Source organism: Carica papaya, chromosome 7 (assembly GCF_054855325.1).
Source record: "Carica papaya isolate Zhongbai chromosome 7, ASM5485532v1, whole genome shotgun sequence".
Taxonomy (NCBI): Eukaryota; Viridiplantae; Streptophyta; class Magnoliopsida; order Brassicales; family Caricaceae; genus Carica; species Carica papaya.
In genome coordinates this window covers 7,707,735-7,718,758 of record NC_142315.1, presented here as the reverse complement: position 1 = coordinate 7,718,758, position 11,024 = coordinate 7,707,735, and the positions used below count along the sequence as shown (strand labels likewise).

General features: G+C 34.6%; 2 protein-coding genes across 4 annotated transcripts; one reads left to right on the top strand and one right to left on the bottom strand.

Moving 5' to 3' along the window:
- Positions 1–1,480: 1,480 nt before the first annotated feature.
- Positions 1,481–5,759, top strand: LOC110812427 (Tetratricopeptide repeat (TPR)-like superfamily protein). The gene is made up of 4 exons (XM_088207451.1): positions 1,481–1,667; positions 2,099–2,215; positions 2,639–3,547; positions 4,570–5,759. The coding sequence occupies exons 2-4, from the start codon at positions 2,126–2,128 to the stop codon at positions 5,419–5,421; spliced, it is 1,851 nt and encodes a 616-aa protein (XP_088063577.1). The 5' UTR covers positions 1,481–1,667; positions 2,099–2,125; the 3' UTR covers positions 5,422–5,759.
- Positions 5,760–6,003: 244 nt separating this feature from the next.
- Positions 6,004–8,722, bottom strand: LOC110812399 (Rhomboid-related intramembrane serine protease family protein). 3 transcript variants are annotated; one of them, XM_022039169.2, is made up of 8 exons: positions 8,625–8,718; positions 8,414–8,526; positions 7,471–7,595; positions 7,232–7,317; positions 7,007–7,047; positions 6,737–6,903; positions 6,568–6,630; positions 6,004–6,447 (listed from the first exon to the last, which is right to left on the bottom strand). In XM_022039169.2, the coding sequence occupies exons 2-8, from the start codon at positions 8,424–8,426 to the stop codon at positions 6,247–6,249; spliced, it is 696 nt and encodes a 231-aa protein (XP_021894861.1). In that variant the 5' UTR covers positions 8,427–8,526; positions 8,625–8,718; the 3' UTR covers positions 6,004–6,246. The 3 variants fall into 3 exon arrangements, with proteins under 3 accessions (XP_021894861.1, XP_021894862.1, XP_021894860.1); XM_022039170.2 differs by having other exon boundaries at positions 7,471–7,581; positions 8,625–8,641; XM_022039168.2 differs by having other exon boundaries at positions 8,414–8,722.
- Between the last annotated feature and the right edge of the window lie 2,302 nt (positions 8,723–11,024).

The following is an 11,024-nucleotide window of genomic DNA, read 5'->3' as shown; positions in this document are numbered from 1 at the left end:
TAGAATTAAAGTTTAATTATAAATAATGTGGTATTTTTCGTAATTTAGAAAATATCCATAATTAATTTAAGGTTACTAATAGAGTTGGAACTGGTTATTTATTACTGTTTGTCATATTTTAAGTAATTGTTTGATTCTACAGTTTCGAATGCATGATAATACACTGGAATTGGTAAAATGATTCGGTTGTGTTTTCTTGATGCATATATTGTTTATTTTGCGTGATTACAGTTAAATTGTGACTATGATGATTAAATATAAACGGAAAATTATTTGATTAAGTGAATTGATGAATGGTAGCCTTACTGAATATCCTAGGAGATAGTGGACGAACCGGGTGCATAGGAAACCCTACTGTGAATGTTACCTCATACCGAATGGGGCATCGAAGATTGATATTTTAGCGCTCATATCGGACGGAGTATGGGGACAGCCCGTTTCACCCTCATATTGGACGGGGTATTAAAGGATAGTATTTTGGCGCTCATACCGGACATAATATGGGTACGGCCGGTTAGTGAAAAATGTTGAATAAAGGTTTACGCGTAGTGGGGAACATCCCTATGGACCCTCATGAATAATAGTTGGCAGATAAAAGAGAAAGTTGTTGTTCCGAATGTTGAATATGAGATTATAATATTGGTTGTGTTATTACCTCTATATGTCAGTTTTGAAAATTTCGTTACGATAAGTGTTCAATAAATGATTTTATTTATGATAAATGAATTTACTCAAATTAAGAGCTCTATTAGTAGTTTTCATGATTTTTACTGACATTCATTTCTGTATCAGTGAGTAGTGTGATATTCTTACTGGGTTAGTATAGCTCATTCTTTCATTAACCATTTCAAATTAGGAGAACCAAGATTCAGATCTCGATCCATAAGAGGGTTGCAAATAGGATGTTTAATTGTTTACTTTTCCATTTATTTCTTTGATTTTTCATTGTTCTTTTAGAATGGTTATTCCCATAACCCTATTAGATGTTCTGAATTATTATATAAGGAATGTAAACTTTAATATTATTATTTTACTTTTGCATTTAAATTTATAATTTATTTCTTTTTAAATTTCGGGTCATTACATAATGAGTACTTTGAATTCCAATTATGTAAACATGAACTTCCAAATTTAATCCGTGTAACTAAAACCAATTAATTCAGGTTAATCAATTGGTTAACATAACAATATGAATTCATTGCTTCAATAATAATGCCATTTTACATATTCAAAATATTTGATACTTTATATATTTCTTAATAATTAATAATCCAACTTCTAAATTATGAGAATAAAATATTCTAGTTTATATATTTCTTAATAATTAATAATTTAACTTCTAAATTATGGGCATAAATTTCTTTGAAAGGTAATTAAGACATCAATTTAATATATTAAATAAAGAATAAAATTTAATCAAGTAAAATATAACATAATGTAAATTTTTTAAAATTATAAAACAAGATAAAAGAGGAAAGCAATTTCTCAGTATTGTCAGCCTCTCTTTTTCCCGTTCTTATCAGTAATCTCCATGTCTGTATCTGTAACTTGGTGGATGATATTCTATTTGATTCCATGATATTTGTTTCACCAAAATTCTACAACTCAAGTTGGAAACTTTTCCATCTCTCGCAATATTACCTGCGATTGATCGAAGAACAGACCAGGTAGGTACTCTTCTTTATATGTTTTCGTTTTTTTTTTCTGTAGGAACTTTCTTCATTTCAAGGTCTAGTTGGTTCGATTCTCTTACCGAGGAGTATTAATTGAGTTGCGGTTCTGGATTGAAATTTCATGAATGCAGTTTCTAGTGTGGAATTTGTGTTTACCACTGTTTTCGTGTAGTGGATTTTTGAAACGATGAAATGATTTATAACCATAAGTGTTGAGGGCGTGTTTCGTTTATTTCTGGAAGTGTTTTTCCTCATTCAGAAATGAAAACAATCTGGATGCTTCTGATACTATCAGTAATCTTATTGTTTTTGTTTGGACTTTGAACTGGATTAACCTTCCAATGAGGGCAAATACAAGTAGATGAAAGTTCGAGCATTTGCCTTTGTGTATAGCCTGTCTAGTGTTAGATCCAATTCACTTACAGGGTCACAAGCAAACCTTTGAGAAACATATGGGAGAATCTAGTAAAGTCAAGGCTCTTTCTACCACTATCGGTGAACGTGAAGAGGGAACTACTGATAAACAAGATCCATCTTCTGAGGTAATCTTTGAAATTTTAGCAATTACTTATTCAAAAAGAACAAAGTATCTTCTTATCATTTTTAGACTATGAGCATTTTTCGTCAATATATTTCGTGTTCTATGTTTCAACTCAGATGTTCTGGATTGATGGTATGCTTGCTCTTATCTTATTTTAACACTTGAAGAGCAACAAGTATATAATGCACTTGAACTAGACGTACAACGTTTCAGGTGATAAAGAGGTTTTAGCAATAAGTTTACACGTAATAAGTTCTGTGGCCAAGCTATTTCTTGCTTTGTTAGAGAGGTGAAAGTTGTTATTATTAGTAAAAACTGCTCTAAAAGTGTAAACAATGTAAAATGTTGTGTTTTAAGTAATGATGGTTTTAAGTCAGGGTTGTATTGGTGAAACTCTGATGTTTGAAGTACATTAATTTCATAGGTGGGTCCTCTAGGTGATAAGGATCAACTAAGTTCAATCACAAAGCATATACAGTCTCAAAATCAAACACCTTGCATTTTCTGTAACAAAGGTAGTTGCCGAACTGTGGGATCAAGGACAAAACTAATGAACACTATGATAGAAAGAGGAAAACCTCAGGAAGCACAGTCCATCTTTGACAGTTTGGTTGAAGGAGGTCATAGACCTTCTCTGGTTACATACACAACCCTCCTGGCTGCCTTGACCATGCAGAAGCAGTTCAAATCTATACAAACAATTATCTTACAGGTGGAACAGAACGGAATGAAGCTCGATTCAGTCTTTTTCAATGCTGCTATAAATGCATTCTCTGAATCTGGGAACATGGAAGGGGCTTTCAAGACTTTCTGGAAGATGAAGGAGAGTGGATTGAAACCCACCACTAGCACTTATAACACATTAATAAAAGGATATGGAATTATTGGTAAGCCTGAAGAATCTCTGAAACTCCTTGAACTGATGTCCCAAGAGGGAAATGTGAAACCCAATCTAAGAACATATAATGTACTTCTTAGAGCATGGTGCAACAAGAAGAATATTAAAGAGGCCTGGAACGTGGTATATAAGATGATGAGATGTGGGATTCAACCTGATGTGGTTTCATACAACACAATAGCAACAACTTATGCTCAGAATGGAGAGACAGAACAAGCTGAAGGGATGATTTTGGAGATTCAGAACAATAATGTGCAACCCAATGAACGAACCTGTGGGATTATTATTAGTGGATATTGCAAGGAAGGTAGAATAAAGAAGGCTCTAAGTTTTGTACATAAGATGAAGGAACTTGGAGTGCAGCCTAATCTTGTCATGTTTAACTCACTGATCAAAGGTTTTGTTGCCATCATGGACAGGGATGGGGTTGACGAGGTGAGCTATGATCCATTGCAATCGGGTGATCTTATCCATTTTCCCTGTAGATTTTTGTTTTCTCACATCACAACTGGTCATCGTTTTATTTGATTTCAAGCTGTTATAACTGCGTGGTAAAGTTACGAGCACATACCTTCTATTGAACTTGTAAAACTCTATTATGTAACTTATAACCTGTTTCAAAAAAAAGAAAAAAAAGTAACTGTGAAAAAATAATGAGGTTCAATTATTTTTTGCTTTGCTGATATGGTGGATTCTTTTATCAAGGCATGCTCATAAAATAGATTTACTTCTTCTGCTAAGAAGTAATAGCACGCTAGTGCAAGTATAAAACCATCATAGAATTTTACACCTTTTCTGGCACTAAAGAAAAAGATAAATATTTATAGATCCTCAATAGATTGTTTCTACCATCCTGTTGAATAGCTGCAAAATCTATGTAATATCATGACCAATAGAGCTTAGTTACTCAAAGTTACATGGCTACTTCACTAATTATTTAAAAATTTAAATTGATAGAAAAATACTCAACCTTAATATATATATATATGTATATATATATTTTAACTCGTCTTCTTACAAATAAATAGGATATTAAGATTGTTACATGACACAGACAAACGGCTCAATTGCAGGCACAAAATAGTGAGTTTGTGAGTTTTAAATCTTGGATCACCTATCTTCATACTATGTGAAATAATTTATCTAGTTGATCAATCATCGCAAAAGGAAGCTTAAAATTTATAGATGTAGTCCATTTTTGCAATTTATGTTTCTAAGAAATTATCATATGTAGGTTTTATGTTTTGTGCATATGTTTGTGTCTGTTTAGATTTGTCTAAACTATATTTATTCTCCAATGTAAGGAAATGAAAAGAATTACTTGGTTCTACTAAATAGTGGGACTTTCAAATCCAATGAATTTTAAACTATGATCATAGTTGAAAATTTATTGGCTATCACCTTATTCTGTTATTCCCTGAAAAAAAATGTTAAACTGAAGGAAGGATACTATGCAGGTTCTAACACTAATGGAGGAATATCAGGTGAGACCAGATATAATAACATTTAGCACGATCATGAATGCATGGAGCACAGCAGGATTCATGGATAAGTGCAGAGAAATCTTTGATGACATGGTGAAGGCTGGTATAAAACCTGATGCACATGCATACAGCATTTTAGCTAAAGGTTATGTGCGAGCACAAGAGCCAGAGAAAGCTGAAGAGCTCCTGGAAACCATGATTCAATCTGGATGCCGCCCAAATGTTGTGATTTTCACAACCACCATCAGTGGATGGTGCAGTGCTGGCAGAATGGACAATGCCATTAAGATTTTCAACAGGATGTGTGAATATGGAATTTCTCCTAATTTAAGAACCTTTGAGACATTGATGTCAGGATATAGTGAAGCAAAGCAGCCATGGAAAGCAGAAGAGATTCTCCAAATTATGGCAGAGTTTGATGTTCAGCCTGAGAACTCTACTGTCTTGGTCCTAGCAGAAGCTTGGCGGGCTACTGGATTGACCAAAGAGGCAAATAGAATATTAAGTAGAGCGAAAAGTAGAGAAAAACAGAGAACCTACCCAATTGAAGCAGGGGAAGAGATATCATTAGAAAAATTAGCCTATTCTAGTATACTACAGATACCGAATGCTTTTACAAATGACCAAAAAGCAACAGGTGCAGCTCAGAGAAGAGGTCGGATGGTGTCGAGATACACTGAGTTTTTGGCTGCAAAGTCCAAGTGTCTTTCGCATACATGTAAATTCGGAGCAAGGTCACTCATTATTTGGCATAAGCTATCTCAAGGGCAGTTCTGTACATATGCTCACTTTGCAGCTTCATGTACAACTGTTTTCTTAAACTGACAAGCAGAGAAATGATAAAATAGGGGAGAGCCAGAGGTGTTCAAATGTCAAATGTCCGGGGGAAATTCTGCCGTCACCTACATTTTCTCTATCATCCTTATTGTTATTTTCTTTTTGTTGCTCCTTGCCGGAAATGGAAAGTTACATATATAATGGCTTTAGTTATTATCAGTCCAACCATCGATTTATACCGTTGACATGAAAGAATGTAAATATTAAGTCTCTCTCTGTGATGTACAATGCTTTGTGGTTATCATTTTTTTTATTTATATATAATTTGTACAGGGAAACACCTTTTTTACTCCATAAATATCATGGAACAATACTAAGTTACTATAGTCGATTGAATCCAGGAGCTCAAGCTTGAACTCTCTTGGAACAGTTTTTATCCATGAAAAAAAAGTTTCAAACATAGAGGAACAACCTCCTCGAGCCATTGCATTTAATTTCAAGGATATTGAGGCAAATTCACTTGTAATAACTGTATGAATCAGAAACCTTCAAACCAAATGACACCATGGTTCCTTCAGGAAAAGATTCGGAGTCCCAAAAGTTTTCTCTGCTGGAAGTCGATCACAAGAATAAAATTTAAACTGTTGAAAAATCCAGATTTATGATAGTAGTTTTCTTCACATAGGTACTTCTCAACAATTATAACAATAGTTTTTGTTCAACAAAGCACTTGCCACCCTCTTCACTCATAATATCTCAGCTTACCAACCCAGTTAATGGTGTTCTACTCTCCTATGACAATTGTGGATTGATGGAGTTCTACTCTTCTATCACAATTTCCTATACAGGTCGTATCTATATAACAAGAGTTGTTCATGAACTTTTGTTCCTTTTCCTCTGAAAATCTGGCAATTCTTTGTCTGCATTTTCAGAAGGAAATTTGCTGAGGAGCCACACAAGAACCACGCTAACAAGAGCACCAGATAGATGTGCAATGTGATTGATGCTCTGAAGGGCAGAGCTTCCCTGTAAGGTGCTTGATAACCCCGCTGAAGCTTGTGCTGCTTCCATTACCTATTGAACCAGAGAAGAGAATTATATGATTCAACCGCACATCCCAAAAACTTGGCTGCTTCCATTCCCTATGATTTCAGCTTCTTTATCATAATTTATGAGAGAAAGGAAAGCTCTTACCCTCTCAATAACAAATTGGCCCAATATAAGAACTTCAAGGATCTTCCTCCAGTCCCAAGACATCTGCAATGACCCAAAAAAAAAAACCAGAAATTTCAGACAGATCAATTTTCCAGCCAAAAACAAAAAATAATAATTTGTCATCTTTAACTGCACATATAGCAGAGACCTTTACAAGGACGCTCATTGCAAAAAGTCCAAAAACAGCACCAGAGGCTCCAACAGAAACTGCATTTCTTGGCAAAATCAACCATGAAATAATGTTTGCTCCAACGCCAGTAAAAATATAAGAAAGCCACAACCCAAAGGCACCCCCCTCTTCTTCAACAAGCTTCCCTGTTGTACAAGGAAACTATATTTAAAATGAATGGAATTTATATGCATCCTTGTCAGCAAATGTTTTCAAAAGTCCAGCTAAAGAAAAGAATTAAATGCTCACCAAAAATATACAAGAAAAAAAGGTTGCTCGAGAGATGGTTCCTGAAAAGAATACCAGACAATTAGTACAGGGAAAAACTTTAAATATAAAGATAGATTTTGAAACTGTTAAAATATATATGTAGATTTAGCACCGGAGTCTTCAGTAGATGGTATTACATAAGTGCCCGTGAAACTTATGAAATAATATTTGACAGTTTAGGCAGCCTTAGCATTGAGATCTCACCAATTAGCATGACAGAAGGTTGCTGTCACAAACTGATACCACGCAGGCCAATTGTGATACAAGTAAAGAGATTTCACGCCCCTAACCTATAGGAAACAAAACAAAGGACTTGGAGCTTGTGTACTTACAATCCAATTAATGATCAAACCAAATTATTTGATTAAAATAGGAATTTTCCTTCTTCATTTATCAGCACCAAATCATATAAGAAATGAAAGAACAAAAAGCAGTTTGTGCACCTGAAAAAAGTGATCAGCCACATAAACTCCAAGATTGAGAAGTATAATCCAAAATATACCATTGACACGCTTCTCTCTTTTCTGTCTGTCCTCTGGCTTGCCAAGTTCCATCTGTGATATCATATCTAACATGCACATTATAAGGTTACCTTTAACATTTTCATCTGTTAGCTACAAATTTTGCTAAAATGATAAAAGCTAGCCAGGGGATAGTAGATAATAAACACCATTTTTTAATGGCAAGTTCACAATAGGGCTTTCATCCTAATATCACAAGCCATTCTCCATGAACCAAAAGTTTCATCAAGTTCATTCTGTGGATTATAGATTTCATCAACAGGATTAACATCATTACAAGAGTGTTTGACTTCGAAGCAAATGCATCCCAAACTTTTGCAGGATTCATTTGGAAATATTATAGCTTTTGGAAATATCACAAGCTACTTCAAACATTAAGATTAAATTTTAAATGAATTCTAAGTATGAATAAAAACACATGCTAGTTATATTTAACAAAAAATAACTATGATAAATAAATTTCTTTCTTGAAATACAAAGAGAACTATCAAAAGTACCATTGAGATACAAATCAACTGCCAAAAAGAAATTAAATTTCACAAACTATTTACAATATTATTTACTCCAAAAATAAAAAGGAAATTCACAAAACAAATTTCTAGCGAATTCATTTCAAAATGAAATGAATCCCGTTATTCATTTGCCCAAACATAGTCTGCATCTGGAATAACTTTATTTAATTAATTTCCATTGAATTCTATATCTTCCTCCTCAATTCTACGTGAAACCAAACAGTGGTTTAGAGTAGCCACTAAGTGCTTGTGAAAATTCAGCAAAGAACTCCCTGAATATAATCCCATTAAAATACAAGTTTATGTTCTCACCATACAAATGGACTCGAAAAGAAATAGATGAGATAGTTTACCTGAGCCGCTCATTCTGAACACTGTCCGATATCGTATGGCTGTGCCAGAGGAAAAGGAATGACAAGGAAACCTGACAGGTCCAGTTGGCAGCAGAGAAGCGGAGAGAGTGCAACTGTTGGGAGATTTTGTTAAAGAAACAAATCGAGGAAGGTGATTACAAGAAACCAAAGGCATGAAATTGCGAGATGAAAGAGTTGAGAGTCGCTGAACCTGAAATTGAAAGTGCGCCATTTTTGGAGCGAGCAGAACAGGAGAACAATCGAAGAGGAAAGAAGAAGGGACGAGTTAGCGCTTTAAAAGAAAATAATACATTTGGATATTTAATTGTTTAAAAGAAATATATTTTAAGAGATATATACCAAAAAGTACCATTAATTTTTTTAAAAGATATATATTATAATATAATTAGTACTTTTAAATTTTATTTAAAATAGTCTTCATCTTCAACTATGTTTTTAACACTATTTAATAAATATACATATGATAGATAATATTATCACATGAATATCGTACTTTAAATACTGAAAAAAGTATAGTTAGCGTAGTTGTTATATAATAAATATATTGGTTATATCTTTACTCAATATCCATATTCACTCTTTACGAACTAAATGTTATCTTATTTGAGTCATAGATTACACTCAAAAATTGTAGAATTTCATGGAGAATTATTCCTCTCGTGCATTCACCGGCCATTTTGAGTAGAAGGTTGAGTGATTTGTCGTCTTCCATTAAATGTTTCCTAGTGTTGAGCAATCAAGTCTTTTCCTTCTTCGATTTCACGGTAGTGTTGTCCTACATGACCTTCAGAAGAAGATATCATCCAATTATAAGAATATATTTTTTAAAAGATGAATAAACTATGGCTTCAAAGTTGAATACATATATATATATATGGTGGTAATAGTGTTAATAGATATACATACAAAATTTAGTATATTAGTAACGGAATAATACATCAGAAAGTCTTGTACTATTAAAAGAAAGTTCAAAACAACTCTTGTATTTTAGATTTTATATGTATAAATTTTTATCATTAACTTTTAAGTGAGTCTAACTCATAATAAATATATATAAATGTATATATAAAGGCAAGTGTACTTTCAATATTTGATGTGTGATTTGTATCTGATTAGATGTAGTAGTTGATATTTGAATAATTGAATATTTGGATTAAAAAAAAAAATTGTATTTATATATATGTATATGGTAATAATAATAATATATAAACATAATTATATGGTTGGAGGAGAGGAAGAGGAAACGGTGTCGTTTGGAGAAGAGGGAGTGAACAGTTGGGATGAGATGGGATGGATGGGCAAGATGAGAGGTAGGTGGAATATAAATAGGAAAAGAAAAAGAAAAGAATGAAGGAAAAAGAGGGAAAACAGAGAGGAGGAGACGAGGAAGAGAAGATTCGAGAGAGAGAGAGAGAGAAGCCGGAGCGGGAAGGAACAAGAAGAGAGAGCAGGAGAAGGAAGACGGTGATGGTGCGAGCTACGGAAGTGCAGAAAGAAAAGATGGAGACTGGAGGTACGGTAAAATTTAAGTTTCAAGTGTAGGATGAGGATGAAACAGGGAGTTGTGACCGTAGGTTTTGAGAAAATATATGAACCGCTTAGGAAATGGAGTAGGAAACTATGATAGATGGAATAAGAGAGTGGAAAGAGACTGTGAGTTCGTGAAAATGTGGATTGGAACTGTGAGTAGAAGGAAATGGAGGAAGTCGTAGGAGGAGAGATTGATGAGTTCGTTGAGTGAGTGAGTTACTGTTAGAGGGAGGAATACGGTGATTGAAAATGTGCAAGGGAGTTCGTAGGGAGGTGAGGTGATTTGGAGTGACTTTGGATGGACAGAACGCGCACGGATTGAAGCTGAGGTAAACGAAGGGGAGGCAATAGAGGTATGGAGAGGGGAACGATTAGAGGCAGAGTGAGTATAAGAGGGTAGTATGAGAGAAGTTGAAAGAGGAAGATAGGGAGAGGTAGTGTGCTGTGAGAGAGTGATAATGCTAGGAAGAAAATGACGGGAAGCTGAGACAAACAAGGAGAATAGAAGGAAGGGATGGAGAGTGGATTGGTTGCTAACAGGGAGTGTATGTATGTAGGGGTGGAGTGTGAGTATTTTGAAAATTAGTGAGCAGGAAATGTAGGCCTGTAGTGGTTGTGTGTGTGTGTGATTGGAATAGAGGTGTATTGGTGTAAATGTGTTGTGTGTGGGTGTGTGTTGCATGTGAATGTATGTTGGTGTAGATGTTGTATTTTAGGAATTGTATAGGTGAGCACTCGGTGTATGGGTGTAGTGGTGTACATGTGTTAAGTGTGAGTGTTTTCTGTATGGGGATGTGTGTGTAAGTTCTGTAAATATGTTAAAGAATTTGAGAGTTTCAGGACAATGTTGTTGGATTAGGAACAGTTTATGTTCGAATACCCGTCGTTGGGGTTAAGTATGCGAGTTTACTGGGCATCTTGAGTAGGAACGGAGTGAAATTGTTTTAGACGTGGTTGAGTTAGGGGACGCCGACATTGGTTGTCGTTACCTAGAAAAAGTAAGTTGATCGCCGATAGTGGTGATATTTGGGGGTCTCCGACGGGTAAGGTGTTGAATCGT